The sequence below is a fragment of the Buteo buteo genome, chromosome 13, assembly GCF_964188355.1.
Source record: "Buteo buteo chromosome 13, bButBut1.hap1.1, whole genome shotgun sequence".
NCBI lineage: Eukaryota > Metazoa > Chordata > Aves > Accipitriformes > Accipitridae > Buteo > Buteo buteo.
Genome location: NC_134183.1, coordinates 12,314,763 through 12,332,582, shown reverse-complemented (window position 1 = coordinate 12,332,582; position 17,820 = coordinate 12,314,763). Strand labels below are relative to the sequence as shown.

General features: G+C 45.6%; 1 protein-coding gene across 12 annotated transcripts in view; it reads right to left on the bottom strand.

The window, feature by feature from the left end:
• PPIP5K1 (diphosphoinositol pentakisphosphate kinase 1) overlaps positions 1-17,820 on the bottom strand; it is a 48,094-nt gene that overhangs the window by 3,020 nt on the left and 27,254 nt on the right. For 5 of the 12 annotated variants that reach the window (XM_075044783.1, XM_075044784.1, XM_075044782.1 and 2 more), the window contains 5 exons: positions 15,014-15,136; positions 11,036-11,098; positions 8,296-8,523; positions 619-756; positions 74-187 (listed from right to left, as the gene is read on the bottom strand). In XM_075044783.1, coding sequence (XP_074900884.1) covers positions 74-187; positions 619-756; positions 8,296-8,523; positions 11,036-11,098; positions 15,014-15,136 — 666 coding nt within the window. The remainder of the gene's footprint in view (positions 1-73; positions 188-618; positions 757-8,295; positions 8,524-11,035; positions 11,099-15,013; positions 15,137-17,820) is intronic. The other 7 variants (XM_075044793.1, XM_075044788.1, XM_075044785.1 and 4 more) reach the window with 6 other exon arrangements.

Genomic DNA, 17,820 nt, shown 5'->3' with positions numbered 1-17,820 from the left:
CCACCATTTAGCACTCTTTAATTCCCTCCCTCACCATCACCTTCACCCCTGATCAAGAAAGGAGCACACTCACACCAAGGGGGCTTATCCGAACGCTGGCGCAATGGCAAAGAGGATGATGACAGGATTCTCTGGGACATAAAGGGGTCTCCTGGTATCTGGCTGCCAATCATTGAATCAAACAAAGCTTCAAGAAAAAAAAATACACAGATCAGTAATATTCAGACAGACATAAAGGAATGGCTCGCAGCCCAGCAGCCATGAGCAGGCACTCCGGGAAGAGCTCAAGAACAGTGCAAATTCAGAGCCGTGCCTGTCCATCAGCTCCTGGGAATCTGAGGCTAAGATTTCCCAAACTGGAGTTTGTATCCATGTCACCATACTTATCAGCTACAGACAGACCTGACCAATTACTTCTCTCTCAAGTAAGTGGCCTAGGATGGCTCTGAGCTAGATCCCATAGCTCACTCCTGGGCTAGAACACCCTGGAACAGGTTTCAGAGACTGCACTTATTGCCAGTCCTGTCAGGCTGATCTGTCCTGATAATGTAAAAGAGCAAAAGTTCTTGCCTTGACTCTGTTCTGGCTTACCCAGAGACAAGCCGACCTCACCAGTACCTGCGGTAGACTGGACATGCGATTCGCTGCAACTCCTGCACACAGCCGTCAGGAACTCATTGACCTGTCGCAAAGAGAGGGAGTTGTGCAGGGTCTCCAGGGGATAAATGGTGGGAACCATGGAACAGCCTTCAAAACCTGGAAAGAAACCCAATCAGAAAATGAATAGAGCAAACAGCAACCTAAATCCATGCAGGACCACTCATGGCTGAAGGAGCTGGGCAGTCTGGGAATCAAACACTCAGGCCTAAGGTCACCTTTTCTAGGCCAAGAAAATCGCCACTAGGCAATCACATGCAATAACAGACCTGAAAGCAAGCGTCCGGGCACACGCAGAAGGAGGGGGAAGAGGAGGAAATGTATCTAGCAGCAGCCATGTTTGCTGCAAAGCCTGTGACCCTCTTGCTAAAATATATGGTTATGATGGAGAACTTGGCACAGGGCCTACACTTTATAGAAGCTAAACAGAATTTGAGTGAAGTCAACAGAATTTCCATAAAAGGACCCCCACCACTAGTGACATCCCAGCCTGGGACACAGTCCACCTTCTCCCCATCAGTGAGGTAGTGCACACTGCTACAAGTGCAGGGAGCGGCAGAACCTCTCTCTCTCACAGTAGACCCTCCAGTGTACGGCTGACAGACTGTACCCCAAGGAAGGGCTGGACAATAGTTTGAATTATTTGTCTGCTTAATGAGACTTGACTGCCAGCAAACCCAGAATTAGTAGAAATAGGGATTTCAACATTTAACAGAGCTCAGAGCTAAGGTGCATCACAACCATTCACAATAAATTCTTTGCTACTCAAGTCAGTGGAGTATTACAGCAAACCATCTTCCTCTTCATCCAAGCTTCTTGGCAATATTTTGTGGAACCAAGCCAACCTGAAACTGTCAGAGGAGGAAGGAAAAAACAAATGAGTCTCTGGACATATGGGAACAAGGCCTCCTCCTGCTCTGTGCCACTTGAGTTTAAAGGCCTCTAAACTTCTTAAGCTTAGGCTTCCCATTCTGTGACTCCATAGTTCCCTCCAAGGAGCTGAAAAAGACCCTGGGAAGGAATTGGGTTTGTTCCTACAGAGAAGGAAAATTACTTTGAGATGCAAAACGTACAACAGTTCTTGATGCATTACTGTGTCAGGATTGCTGCCCAGCACACTGACAGGCTAAAATTGATCCCTGCAGCTTGACAGCACCTAAGGAGAAGACCTAGAGCACCTGGTCTGTCTGCTAAGTATAGTCATTGTTCCAAACACCTTCAGGACAGTCTGCTCCAATCCACTCACCTAACCCAGGTCTGCAAAAGCCAAGGAGCATGAGCCAGCAGATGGTATTTAGAGTGAATCCACAAGCAATATGAGGCTGCAGACCAGATCATCACCAGTTTGTAGTGCTGCAGAGAGACATTCACTGCTATAACAGCTACTGGAGATAAAGAACCCTTCAGACAGTCCAGAGAGGTTACCTATGCCACAAAGGGCCTACAAACATCAATTCAAGACATGAAGGATAACAAATCCTTGGCTAGCATGAAGGATTGTAGGACGCAGGAAAAATACCATACTCTTCTGTCCCTTGCTGAGAAGTCCTTAGAGTGGAAGTGCTGAATAAGGCAGAGTATCTGTTAATTATCTTCTCATATGCATTCTGGGAGACAAAGCTAAAGGAAAAGGGTGAGGGCAAGACTTAACGAACAGCCATGTGGAGGTGGTTGTGAAACAGCATAGTATGAAGCTAATGTCATTTCACAACAGAATCTAGTTTAAGAGGGGCCAAAGTTGGCTCAGCTATTGGGATCCCCAAAGAAAAAGGGAATAAGTTTGAATATAACACAGGGCAAAGCAACGTAGTTACAAGATACACTGGAGGCACTGATGGGGATCTGAGTGCTTGGGCACTCCTCTAATAAAAAGAGGAAATGGAAGGTCCAGCATTAAAGGAAACAAGTGACACTGACAATGCTACTGATGTGAAATGATACACCTATATCCCCAACGTGCCAAATGCCTGCTCGCACAGCTCTGCTCAGCACTATGTCACTTAACGGGTCTCAAGCAAGTAGAGAAAAAGGCAAAAGTTTTCCTTCTCAATGTGAAGCACTACTATTTTCAAGGAATCCCTCTCATTCGTGTATGGCAGCCCATTTCCCTGCACACCTCCCTTGACCTGCTTAGCTGCTGGGGAGAGGCCAACAGCAGCAGTTTCATGCCACCACAGCAGAGCGCAAGCAGAAGTTACCGCTAGAGACTGTAATCCTTAGGTGTATCAGCAGCAGCCAGAGTCCCCAGTGAAGGCTCTGACCACTGCTGCACCACACACATTTAGCAAAGAACTGACATCTTTGGGAAGGGATAATAAAAATAAAGCATGAGTGCAAACGATGGGAACCTTTCCAGCCTGACAGGCACCCAGTGCTGACTGCTCAGCTACTGCTGATGCTTCCCGAAACTTTTCCTGGGGCCTGCAGGGCAGGAGTCTGTGATGCAGACAACGGCACAAGAAATTAGACAGAGTTCCATTCATTTTGTACTAAAGTCAAACAGCAGCCCACAAAGGAACAAGTTTAATTTTTCATTTCATTCAGGTTTGACTACAGTAGCTGCATTAGGCATGCAGAGGGCAATCTGCTTCCTCCAGAGTTAGGCCCACCCTGCAGGGAGAGGCATGTGGTGGGGGCCTGCAGACTAGAATAGCTAAAAATTAATCCCAAAATCAACTGTAATCTTCCCCAGGCAAAGAGTACAGCATGGTTATGTCTCCAAAATTTTTGTTCAGTAAAATAGGAAGAAACCATCTGTTAGAGTAAAGAAAACAAGATTTGGTTATGGGAAAAACCTTAAGATACACAAGGCAGAGGAGTCTGCTGAGTACGTATTATTCTGTTTGTCCAAGGAGACTGTGTGTGATGTAGGGGAGCAGCTATGCTCTCCACTCTGAATCAATAATCCAGCAGCATCCTGACACAGCAGCAGAGAGAATGGTATCGCCTGAAGAGCCATTCTGCAGGTGAGACCACCAGAGGTGGTCCAGCTAGAGGATTACAAGTCCTGTTTTGACTCCCCCAGGCATGCTGATGCCAAAGCTGAAGGCCCACTCACGTTACAGCTGAGTTAACTATGTTCCAGTTTGAGCTCTTCTCTCCCCAGAGCTTCATGTTCTTAGCATGTGCATACTGTCAGAGTCTACTTGGTGTAATCACAGTTTATGAAGAAGTTCAAGGAGGGAGTGACTGTCCCCTTAGAGTAAGATTGTTTCAGAGCTCCCTAGTACCTACACACAACACTTCATAAGAGTATTAAGAAGGTGATTTGGGTATAATGACCTGCTTGCAGGTCCTTATCTAGCACACTATACCATATAAAGCAAATGGTGACCTGCACCTGTCTCACATCTTCCATCAAAACCAGAGAATCCCAGATTTCTAGGAGACTCCAGCAGGCAGTAGGAACACACAGATACAACTCTTGTGAACAACTACCTCTTAGCAGATGACCTCAAAGAAAGAGTGAAGAAGTGCCACCTTTTTACCTGGACTACACAATGATGAATTCTGATATAGCCAACACCTACTTTATGATTACATGGCTTAAACGCCAAGGAAATACATTACAGATCTCTGAGTGAACCCTATATGCTGTGTTACCCTACTGCTCTTTCACTGCAGATGTAACAGGTACTTTCATCCATTTAGCTATATTTCCTTCAGTCACCCTGAGGTCTGAAAGAAAATTCAACCAAAAGTGTTAGAAGCAGAACTAAAATAAGCAGATTTTTATACTGGGAGAAAGGAAGAACAAGGGAGAAAACAAGACCTTGAATTCATTTGCATCTTGATTACTGCAGGAGATGTCCCAGTCTAAACCCTCAAGAGGAAATCAATACCATTTCATTAAGAGGAAACATCTAATTTGAATCAAGGTAACACAAAGTTTCCTAAATTCTATGTATGCTCCATAGAGACACGAAGAAAGCTTACTGTGTAATATGAGTTGGGAAAGTTGAGTTTATATGGAACACATGCTACCCCCTGAATGAGATCAGTGTTAGTGTGATTATCCCTCAGAGCTGGTAATTCAGCAGATCACCTGGGAGCCAGCAGAATTCCTGGCTAGTGGGCACGACAAAGGAGCAGTCCTCAAGTAGTCCAAATAGCATGTTCCTCAGCTTTACTAAGATGGAGCTGAGGTCCCAAATAAGGCAAGCTTCTCTACTAGCAGAGTGGGCTCATTAAAGGAGAGAACGTACTTGCTGCTGGCAAGTAGAAAGCAGCCAAACTGTTGTCAGCCAACAGACAAAGACAGAGGCCAAGGAAGACTCAGGTGAGAAGTCTTTCTGGTCCAAATCAATCCTTTTTGTGTATTGTATTTTTGTCTGGGAGTTCTGAACATTACTACACACAATGTGATTAGCAAAACTTGCTGAGTTACTACTACCCAGCTCGCCAGTTGTGAACTCTACACTGGAGTGGAAAGGGTGCCTGTTCCTTTCTAACGGAGATCCTGAAAGCAGCAGGCAAACCAACAGTACCTGCAACATCCCGGAAAGGTCTGTACACCAGAGCTGTATGCCAACTCTTCTGGAGCAAAGAAGCACTTGCCCAGTCCCAGCACAGATTCTGAAGGGCATGGGAGAAAGGACACTCAGCAAGTTCCTCTCTAACAAGCTTGGTCAGTCCAGCCTTATTTTGTTGGGAGAACTCCAATATGCCACAAGCATATTTGTATGTGTTTAGATATGCATACATGGTATGTGCATGAAGTAGGATTTTTTACTAACTAGCCTTTCTAAATGTAAGTGTCCTGGTTTCAGCTGGGATAGAGTTAATTTTCCTAGTAGCTGGTATAGTGTTGTGTTTTGCATTTAGTATGAGAATAATGTTGATAACACACTGATGTTTTTAGTTGTTGCTAAGCTTCTCATACTGCCCTGCCAGCAGAGGCTGGGTGTGCACAAGAAGCTGGCAGGGGACAAAGCCAGAACAGCTGACCCAAACCGACCAAAGGAATATTCCATACCGTATGACGTCATGCCCAGTATATAAACTGGGGGAAAAGCTGGCCAGGGACTGTTGCTCGGAAACTGACTGGGCATCGATCAGCGAGTGCTGAGCAATTACATTGTGCATCACTTGTTTTCTATATTCTAATTCTTTTACTATTACTATTATTATCATTTTTATTACTATTACCATTATTATTATTTTCTTCCTTTTCTGTCCTATTAAAACTGTCTTTACCTCAACCCACTGGGTGGGGGAGTGAGCGAGCGGCTGTGTGGTGCTTAGTTGCCGGCTGGGGTTAAACCACAACATACAGTCAGCTGTAAGGTCTATCCTAGTTCAGCACCTCTCTGGCCACAGTGCCAGAAGTGGCTACAAATGAAGGGGTATGAGACTAGACAGCATGTAGTGACTCTTCCCCCAGGCAGTCCCCCAAACTCCAGTGACCTGTGGCTCAGAACTGCTCTAAACCTGATGTGTCTCTTCCATATTCTCCAGTCTCCCTTGAACTCAGTTAAGCTCCTACCACCCCTATGTACCATAGTGAGGAGTTTCACTCTGCATGGAAAAAATCACTTCTGTCTGAAGCTGCGTCTACTCACTCCATTAGAAACCTCCTAGCTCCTGTACTGGAACAGACATTGAACTGCGGATCCCCACCACTCCCTCTCCAGGCCACTCTGACCACTATCACAAACATCTCTCTCAGACTGCAAATTTCTACCTTTTCCACATTGTCCCAAGTAGTGATGGTCAGATCAGAGCCCACCACTTTATATATGAATTTGAGGCTGTTTCCCCTTGTCATTTAAATTTATTTACACTGAACATCACCTGCTGTTTTATTGCCCACTCATTCTCAGAGGACCATTCTTTGTTTCCTCACAGCTGACCTTTGGCTTCAGTACCACTGTAATTCATTATGAACATGAACTTACTTCACACTCTTCTTTTTCCCAGCTATGACAACACAGATAAGCACAGGTTCCCAGACAGATTGCTTCAGGGCTCCACCGTTGATCTTTCCAACTATGGATGCCAACTGCATACTTTTAACTCCCTGATTCTATCTTTTAATTCATGTTTTCTTTGTGTGGATAGAAGTACAGTTGAAAACCAAGAAAGAGAGGATAGGAGTATGGAGTTTTCACAAGGCAGGGGAAGTTGGGCTGTTAGCTACAGACACTGGAGAAACATCTGCTCTGAGAAGAACCCCAGCAGGAATCCCAAACATGCTAATTAACTGTGGGCTTGATGACAGACTGAGAAAACAGCAAGAAAGAACTCACTGATTGCAGAGATCTGATTTCCACACAGGAAGGCTGCTACACTGAGGTACATAACTCACACATTTGGCTGCATTAGGGCAGGCTGCACAACCCAGCACCATGCTGCAATGTTTGGCGTATCACTGCCCAAAGCACTGAGTTAATTTCCTCTCCCTACTGGAGCTCACAGGAGATGGCTGAGATCTGCAGCAGGGGAAGCTCAGCTTTAGTTTTGGAGCAGTCTGCTGTGTTCCAGCATCTCTTCCCTTGAAGCAATTTTGCTCCTCGTTAGTATTTGTTGCTAGGAGACCAAGGATTGTCCTAATTATATATGAAAAGCAACAGCCATCTCCGAATTGCCTACTTGACAGAAAGGGCCATATCAAGAAAAACAGACTGTGTAAGAAAAATTCTCATTTTCCAGGCTCTGAAAACACTTCATCTTGTTGCTTCACTACACAAAAAGCTATAGTGTCTCTGCCCCTTCCACCTATAGGTCTGAATGAAAAAGGAGGTCCATGCATCACACCACACAGCTCAGCAAGCCACATGCACCAAGCAGGTTTTATGGTGCAAGGTAAATATTAACAGCAAGCCCTAGCTAGCTGCCTCTCTCAGAGAGGAATCTTTCTATCCACCTTAGAAGCACTGAGACCTCAATGCATCAGACTTCCCGTCTGTGCCAGAAGCTGAAAAATACCAGAGAAACAGTAGCAAGTTTTGATTTATAACATCTAGATTCAATACTGAAATTGCCTACCTCTTCCCACCAGAGACACGACACGCTACAAAAGGCCTAAGAGGCAGAACAGATGCCATGCAATGCAGCCACACAGAAGCTCAGTTTCTACCCTATCTTAACTTGGTGTCTCTAGAAACAACACAATCCCACAAGCACTCACTTCCCCAAAATTCCACAGCAAGTTCACTCTGCACGTGACCAGCTGCAGCACCTCCTTAATCTTCTTTCTTCCCATATTCTTACTATTCACTTTGGTTCCTCCATTAATAATGGGACACCCTGCAGCACCCCACTGAGACCTGCACAGGGGTATCATGTCAGCAGGGCATCACACCAGTAGGAACTCAGCATCTAACCTGAAGGAAGCTTAAGGGCTTACCCGAGCTAAAGGAAGGAGGCAAAAAATAATTGCCAAAGATGGAAAGAGCACAGTTACAGCCACACGAAGAGCACTGGCTCCATGTGGAAAGGCTACTGTCTAAGGCTCCCAAACTGCCGGGTGCAACAGCCCACACAGCTTGCTGCAGCAGCAGCCCAGAGATTTAAGGGATGCGGTGAGGGAAATGCTTTCCTTTTTTAGAAGCAAAGCATACTTTGCATTCTCAAGCAGACAGTGGTCCCTGCTCAGCTATGAGAGCACGGAACCAAGGCAGCTGCAGCGTGCAGTACCGTAAAGACACTCCAAGTCATCCTGCCCTGAGATCAGCCAGCTCCTGAAGAGGCGCAGGTGGTAGGAACACTGCTGGAGGTGATGGGCTAGAGTGGCATCCAGGGAGATGTTCCGGCTCGTGGCATAGTCAGAGGAAAAACGGCGCAGCAACTGGGCAACATGGTGGTGCTCAAATGCATCTGGAGGAAAGGGGGCCATAGAGAGTGAGAGGAGAGGGGCAGGTGCAGCTGGGGATAGAGAAATTGTGGAGATGTGAGGAGGGAGCTGCCAGCACCAGGGCCACTGGGTGGGAAAGACCCCCACCACACACTGAAGCCCAATCCCTCCTGCCACAAGCAGGTCAGGAATACCCTTAGATCTACATACCCCCAGTCACATTGCAGCAGGCCAGCCTCCCACCCGGCCCAGCCTTTGCCAAATGCAGCTGCACTGCAGGGGCAGTCCCTGAGCAGCGAGCTTTCATCTTTGTAAGTGAAAGTCTGACAAGCGAATAAATTTTAGGACACGTTCCAAGTCCAGTACAGTTCAGGTTTGGCTAGATAAGAAGGTCAGGCCCACACTCGCCCTCCCCCAGCTGAGACAAGAAATCCAGACTGCCAACAGAGCGTTCAAGTCCTGCATTCAAATGCAGCCAGCTACCTCAGCACATGGAAGAAAGCAAACGGCCCCGCATCAAACAACCAGAAGCTGTGAAAGGGACACTGGGGGACAGCAGGGTTTGACTGAGAGCATAGTGCTTAGAGCGTGGAAGAACAGAGGGAGCACAGAAGTGCTGACCTTCCCTCTCTAGACTCTCAGAACAGCCCTGTGCAATCTTCTGTGATATCCTTGCATGGCAGACAAGACACTAGCATGCAGGCATGTCTCCTCCTCCACGTAAGCAGCCTCAGGACTCATGCCACACTCCCAAGATTCATGAGACCGGGGCATAAACCATCTAGCCTGACACTGTGCTTGGCCACTGGTCTGGTTCACCCATTCCATTTCACCACATAGAGGCAGCTCTTCAGAAACAAAATCCAGATTCAGAGCTGTGAATAGCTTTTGCATCCTTAGGCGAGTGGTTCATGTGGCTAAACATCCTTCCTGCTAAAACCAGTGCCAAGCCTAGACCAAATATGCCTAACTTCAATCTCACACCTGCTCGACCTCTGTCTTTGTTTTCTTGATTAAGGAATACTTTGCTGTTAGAAATATTCATTGTGTTCTTGGGAAAAACCTGATGCCCAGTTTCACTTTATTGTATTTGAGGCAGGGGCAGTTGCTTTACAGTGTGGCTTAGGAAAGACTGGTGCTTGGTACAAGTTTTGCTGGCAAGATAGAACGACACATTCTGGTGACATACACCACGTGAGCTCAGATGGTATCCAGACATACAAACAAATTGAGCAGTTGGTCACTCGGAGAAAAACAAAACCAAGTAAACACAGAAAATAGGTTGCCTTCGGTTATTTGAAATGATAAAGCCACATTTAGCTGCCCTTTCCCCTTTCATCTTTCCCAAAACTCTGGTCTTCGTAACAGTCTTCTGAACTTCTTTAATCTTCCAGATCACGCAGAGCAGAATATCTTCACATTTACTAAGCAACGAGATTGCAGAAGCAGCCTTGATCACATAAGACAGAAATACTTAACCTTTTATCTTTCAGTGACCTGTTTTGGTTATAACTCATCTCAACAGCAGGAGCCATGAGGTAGGAGTGGTGCTGTGAAACAAACCTTTTCAAAAGTTTCTGTGCAAGACTTGGATAATAAACACTAGTTCAAGGTATCTGCTACAACAGAGCTAGTGGTCTTTAACATCAAAAGACTCACAGTTCAGGTGTCAGGTTAGTAGCAATATGAAGCAGAGATAGAGTCAACAGAAGCACTGTCAGACATTCTTTACCAAGCCTTTTCACAGCTACAAGCATGACAGGCATGAAGCAGGTTACGTCACCCTGGGTGGCATGGTGCCGATCCCCTCCTACCTCAGGAAGGTGGTAGGCCCATGCCAGCATTGTTCACCAACAGCAGACAAATGAAAGCTCTGGAGAGACACCATTCCCAGGATAACATCTGCAGGAAAGGTGAGCCTACTCCCACCAACATCACCATGCTTGGAGTAACCAAGGGACCACTCTAACAGACAAGTTTTCAAATAGGAGGCCATGAGGTTACCAGTACTCCTAAAATGACTGTGCTGAGGAATACCATGCACAGAGGGAACGCTGTTAGCACCTCCTTCTCTCCCACCATAGACTGTGCTCTTCCAGGTGACACATGGGTAGCCTTAAGGCTATCCTTGTTTTGGTCCTGCAAATCTGCATTGTAGAAACTAAGGACCTAAGCTGCTGATGCTCTTAGGATATGGAGTGGATATCACCCCCACAAATCCAACAGTATTCTATCTCCGACCCCCACTCCCCCCCGAAAGGAAGCATGAAAGAAGGCCTTAATGTCAGCAGTGGAATTAAAGGCTGCTTTAGGAGTCCATTCACAGAGCCACTGCTCTTGCTTTTTCACCTGGGACACAAATGCCTTGGGGGACAGCAGAGGAACCACTGAGAAGTAACAAAGGGTGAATGAACACGTTAGTCACAACAAGACAATGGGGGAAAGTGAAGCATGTTTAGACACCAGATACACAGACACAAAAAAACCACAAGAAGGCTGAGAGGAGAGTATGTGCAGAGAGAACTGAATGTGAGCATGGGGTTAGAAGTGTGAGGGAACGTCAAATCAAGGAAGCAAACGTACCATTAGTCGGATGCTTTGCAAACGACACAGAAAATCGTTTTACGGCTGGCATAGACAAGAGCTCTGAGGAAATAAAAACAGATCATCTCAGTTAACAGCCTGCTTCTAAGGATCCCCCGACCTTCATATGCTTGCAACTACCCTTTCAGGTTCACCTTCTTCTTGATCCCCATAACACATGCTCTTGTTGGCACTGCTGTAGCACCCTGGGCACGCTCTACCTGCAGGTCTGACTGAACCGTTTGGCTTCCTAGCACTCTGCCAGCTCCCCACTTCCCTTGCACTGCCCTGCCAGGGTCTCCCCTGACACTGCAAAGACCTCAGCCACACTCTCGCAGTCACAGACAGCATCTCATACCTTCCCACCACACTTCCAGCCATTCTGAGAGCAACCCAGGCTCAGGCCAGTGCAAGATGCAGTTAGGCCATGCTCACAGCCACAGGAGCACATGGCCAAGCAAGCAGCAGCACCACAGGAGGATAGTTCTCAGGATTCCTCTCTGCCCAAGGAAAATGACAGCTGTTCTGTAGCGGAACTGAAGAGCTCTGGCATAGGTAAGTGCAGCCCAAAACATCTTAATGCAAGCTAAACAGAGCTATGTATGACAACTAACTAATTAGGGAACAAACAGAAGACCCATGAAGACGTGCCTCTACAGTTCTGTTGCTCAAAGCATTTCAGTACGGAAGAGGTTTTGGGATACTCCTGTCAGAGTGGTCCTCAGGCTTCTCCTGGCCACATCCCAGGCCAGGCCAAGCTCTCCCATAGAAATCACACATCAGAAAGACAGTGCAAGGACAGATTCTATGCATCTGATAGGGTGCAAACAGATGAGCTTTAAAAGACATGGATTAGTCTCCAAAAAAAAAAAAGCTGAAAACTTCAGTTTATTCCCACTCTGGAAATTCCTCAGCTATCATGGGAAAGAATGGCCTAGATCAGATCATCTGTATGTAGGATTTGATGTGAGATCCCAGCCAATCATATCTTTTGCTGCTATTTAGGAACTTTTAGGAAATATTGGAAAATGTTTTTATTTCTCTTTCATGTTTCATGTGTCCATTGTACCTAGTCAACAGAGTCTCTATGCCTATCCCTCTACACCAAGGTTAGAAGATACACAAATCAATTTATGCTCCACACCCCCATTGTGCTTCTCTAGCTACATCCACTGACTTGGCCAAATAATATATTTAAACCAACTCTCAAACTCGCTGCAATTTCTTTTGCCAGCATAACATCCCTAAAAATTGTTTTTCTTTCTTTAAACTCAACAAACAGAGCATGACAATCTTCCCTACACATGCAATCCTTTAGAAGTGTCCAAGTCCTGGAGCTGCCGTCAGCCAGCTGGTAACCACCTCCATTCCACCCCACACCTCCCCCTTGCCTTTACAGCACATCAATTTAAATGGTACTGCAACATAGCTTACTGGATCCCTGGCTTCAGACAAGCCAACTTCAAATCACAACCATCAGTGGACCTTCCTTCAACCTGAGGTTGGACACAACTTTCCACTGAAGTGTTCCTTAGTCCTCTTCCAGCCCCAAGCAAAAAAGGCTTCAGAAAGAAGGGCCATTTTAACTTCACTTGAGCAAGTCTTTGATGAAGTGCTATAAGCCATGCGCCACACCTTGAAGCACCAAAACCATGAAAAAATATCAGAGAATTCATGCAAAGATGTGCTCCAGAATCTGAAGGCTTTTAAACTTTATTAGCCCAATGACCGTGAAGAAGGCCTTGATACAAATGTACTTGAAGAGGCTGCTGTGTCACTTCCTGTATTCAGCTCTAGTGATGTTTGGTTTAAATGCCATTGTTCAGCATTTCACTGGTGCTCATTTAAGCAGGAACATGCAGATCAAGGGCTTTTTTCACATTCCAAACTACCTTCCCCAGACGCTAAACACACTTCTGCCTCCTACTTGTTTTTCCAAGCCCCCCACTTCTTCCTCACAATTGCTCTTATTGCAGCAAGGCGCTGGTAGCACAGGGTGCCATAGCACACTGAGAAACATGAGAAAAGAAGTATAACATCAAGATGAATAATTCTGGGCTGTGTTAGTCACACTCTAGTTTAAATAAGTCTGACTTTTAAGTACTTGAGGGTACAACTGCGTCTCTGCACGCAGAGACCTTGTCAATGAATTTAGGCTAATGCCGCAGGACTCAGCTCTGGACCTTGAATGAGAGTAGCCAGCTGCCGGCAAGCTCCTACTACACAGCCTACAGGACTGAGCAGAATCTATTCTGTTCCCAGCTGGGTATAGAGCAAGCAGTCTTTGATGCTTTTCCCTAAGAATTAGTGCTGCCTTGGATTCACACTGCTTACAGAGTTATGGAAGAAAAGCAGCCAGAGCCCTTGCTGGCCTTTTCAGCGGCTCTCCTGGTATTTATGCCCCAGTCTTGTGCCAAACACCATGAGCTTATTCTGGGACCTATGAGTACCCAGCACTTGCTGCCTCGAGCAGCTCAGACTGGTATAGCAGGGTTTAAAATCCTCCCAGTTCACCCTCCCTGTCTCTATCACTCACAGCCTGTTGTGCGCTAGGGAGCTGCCTGAAGAGGTAAGAAGCAACACAGTTTTCTCTTACACAGTGAAAAGCAGCACAGAAAGCCAGTATACATAATGGTCTCAACACAACAGCATTCATGAGGTTCCAATAGGTCTGAGAATTGGATAGCATCTTTCCACCCTGATTTGCTAGGCCATTCTCCTTGCCTTAAAACTGGACAAAAATCCAAACAAATCAACTTCCTGTTTTCCCCAAAGGCCCCAAATTACTGCCTTAATAATTTCCCTACTTTGTAATCCACCAGTGCTAGTGTCCATTATGATCCCGATAAGAAAGGCACTCAGGCTCTCTAAAGTATTGATTAAAATACCATTTGTTAGAACTAACACAAAAAAGTAAAAGAGAGGACAGGTAATCTTACATCCATTCAGATGCTGGGAAGCCCAAGTTGCATAACATTGGGTGGATTTCCAATTAGGGCACAGCATACTGTGCAGATCCTATCCATGGAGTGGTTTGTTCAATGCTGCTCAACTCAGCATTCCAACAAATGGTATGCTAATCAGTACTTACAGAGCTTGAGTGCCTTTCTTATCAGAATCACAACAGACACTTGCACTTGTGCATTACACCCCTCCAACTCCTCCAGGATATCTCAGTCTTTCCCTGTGCTCCAATTTCCTTGAAAGTAGCAACACAGTCCCTGCTTCTCAATGCATATAATGCACTAGTACAAACCACAGAACAAGCCGCAGCTGGCAACACCCCTTCACCCATGTGCATCAGGCAACATTTATACTAATGACCCAAATACATTTTACCAGATCATCTTGCTGAACTTTAAGGCAGTTTCTGCAGAACTGCACAATAACTGGACTTTCTGGACCTTTTGCAGTATTTCATCCAAGTATCCCACTTACCTCAAGCACTTCAGGCATATTACACTTGCTTTCTGACAGCTACCTTGGACTCTTCTGTGTGCCCAACCTTACTCTAATACCCATCTTATCCACCCCCAAGCACATCTCTCTGCCTTTGGGACAGCTCCATCTTCTGTAGGGCAAGGATTACTGTCTCCACAAAAGCTTTGTTTAGCATCAGCAAGATCACCAAGGTAAGCAAGATGATGTGACGTGCTGGATTTCCATACCAGGACAAACCTATTTAATATCTAGACCAATAAATCCTCCTCCACAACAGCAAGCAGTATTAAAATGTCAGACCAAAATCAGACCCCAGCAATACCATACATCAGCATAAAACTCCTTGCACATCAGCTCCTGTCTTGTCCTAGCAAGGATCACGATTTCTTGGGATATGATAAAATGCATTACTGTAGATGCGACGAATATACACATTAAACTGTCATTCTTCTTAGCAGTCTAAGCCTTTGCCTCAGTAGCATCCTGAGACACCAAAGTCCACAAATTAACCACCTGCTGCATGGGGAACACACATACCGTCTTTGTATGTCAGGCTGCTGGCAAACTTTTTGCCATGGCTGCGTGCGTAGTCCTGGAGGTTGGGGGCACTGGAGGAGCCTCCCAGCACAGTGGTGCTAAACAGGCCGGTGCATTGTGACCCTGGAAAGGCATGGAAGGTGTTAGTATTACATCTCCACTGCATGCAACTACAGAAAAGCAGGGTTAGTCAAAAAATGAGGAATGAACTGGCCACTTTGCAGGCAATCTCAGGGAAAAAAATTATGCCAGGGAGCATAGGGAGGCAGTATTCCCTATTCTAAATTCAGTAGTGTCAAATGCACAACAGGTAGCCTGAAACTCAGCACCAGGAAAGTTCTTAACTCCATCCAGGGGTTTATTTCCATTTGGCTTTCTTGCCCTGACCTAGGAGAAACACCTTGACACCCTCTAGTCAGCAAATCTATGTACTCATGTCAGAAAAGCCAAGATGCCAAATCACTGATGTTCATGTCACAGGGCTTCATTTCTCTGCTCTTCTGCCCTTTCTCTTTGGAAAGCTCCTTTTTCTTTAGGACACCAAGAAGAAGAAAGGACTGCCTGATCTGTTGATCACCAAACGTGGATTAATCACTCTGTCAAGCAGTAAGGAAAGCAATGTGACCAGAGATCTTTCTTTCCCAAGCTGCTGCCCAGATGATATTTCACACCCACTTGGTCATGTCTTGCTACTCCAGAGTAGGTCCAATTGTTCCACAAACTACCCTTGCAAAGCATCAGATGTGCACACAGCATGGAACTTTGTTTACCCCATGGCAAGGAATATGGCATGCAAGACAGTCTCAAGCATAGGAGGGCAACCTAATACCAGTGGCTTTGGCAACTGCTGGTGTTTGCTTCTCCAAGGCACAGCTTCTGTAGAGTGACTTGACTTTATGTGATATTTAGGGAACATCAGGCATTTGAAACAGGATTCTTTCAACTGAGGAAAGCAATTGTGAGTGAGACAAAACCTTATTATGGGCCAGACAAAGCCACTGATTAGCCATAAATTCTCTGTTAAACCACCTTGATGCTGCATTCTGTACTGAGAATACCAACTGCTAAAAACAACATTACTCCCACATACAAAAGGCTTCCAGAAACAAGCAGGTTGATCTTGTTCCACCTTGTCTGCCAAGGCAAAAAACCTGACATAATGCCTCTTAGTATTTAACTGAAACAGTGCAACTGTTACTGTTAAAAAGATCCTGCCTATATTGCAAACAGCTCTTGATTCTAAAACAGCATCATAGCATGATTTAAGCTGGAAGGAACCTCTGGAGGCTTCTTTCCCAACACCCCAGCAGGGCCAACTTGGATCAGCTTGCTAGGGTTTGTCCAGTCAAGTTTTGAATACCTCCAAGAAAGGAGATTTCGGAACTTCTCTGGGCCCCTGTTTCAATATCTGGCACATTCATGGTGAAAAATTTGTTCTTCCTAGATAACTGGAATTTCCCATGCTGCAACTTGTGTCTGTTGGACTCTCATCCTATCACCACACGCCACGGAGGACAGTCTGTCTCCGTCTTCTCTGTAACCTCCCATTTAGGTGGTTGAACAGCATTAAGGTCTCAACTCCCCACAGCTTCTGATGTGAACAAGCCCTGCTCTCTCAGCTTCTCCTCCAAGGTCATGTGCTCCAGCCGTCATCCACCTCCACTGCCCTTAATGGGCTTACACCCACTACATCCACACTCTTCTTGCACTAGGGAGCCCAGGACAGGATGGCAGTACTTTAGATGCAGTCTCACAAGAGGTGAAAAGAGAGAAAGAACCAAATCCCTCAGCCTGACAGCTGTACTCCTGCTAATCCAGCAAAGCATGCCGTTGCCCTTCTTTGGTGTAAGGACACACTGCTGCCTCATGTCCACTCGTTGCTCTTCAAAACCCCCACTCTTTCTCTGCAAAGCTCCTTTTTAGCCAGAGCTTCTTTGAAGAAAGCACACAGATCCTGAGTTTTGAGCTATTCACATGTAAGCTCAGTCTAAGCTGACGACATCTGCTCCTGGGAACAGTGGGGGATGACCAAAAAGCTTCTCTTATGCACAGAGCTTAAGGTATTCCACCACTGTGACACTGCTGGTAGCTTTCCACAGGGCGGACTAGCACATATGTGTCCTTGGACAAACAGGCAAAGAACTCTTGCCTGCAGGGTGACTGATACACAAGCCTTAGAAAATTTTCTCCTAATGCCTTAAATTGAAGCTCAGTGCTGACTCAACATGAGCCAGAATCTGTCAGAATGCAAACAAAATTTTGTCAAGCAGCAGCCAGGATGATGCTCCTAATCATCCTCCCATGGATTAAAAAAACAAACAAACAAACAAACAAACAACAAAAAAAGCCCCAACAGACTAATTTGCTGGCAGATAAAAATGGAACAGAAGATTTTAGTGACTTTCTATCTTAAGCAACCTCATGCCACTAAGGATACCCCAGTGTTTCTGCCATCCTACAGTAGACAGAGGCATTTTGTTAGCACCCTTAAGCCAGAAGAGAATTTACAAAGGTGACTCTATGGATGACAGCAATTGTCTACAGTGAACTCTAGGCAAAGTTACGCACACACACGCATCCTAAAGAACATAATGGTATACTAGCCATTTGGATTTAAGATGTAGCAACATTTGCTAGAAATTACTGTATGTGCTGGATCTTTTTTGTGTATTAAATTTTCAGATGTACATTCAATGTTTCAGATACATTAAAAAACGGACATCCCTTATTTCCCTATGGGAGTCTCAGCACAATGCTTCAGGCCCACTGGCAGTATACCACCTCTGTTGCTGAAACAGCAAGGATTT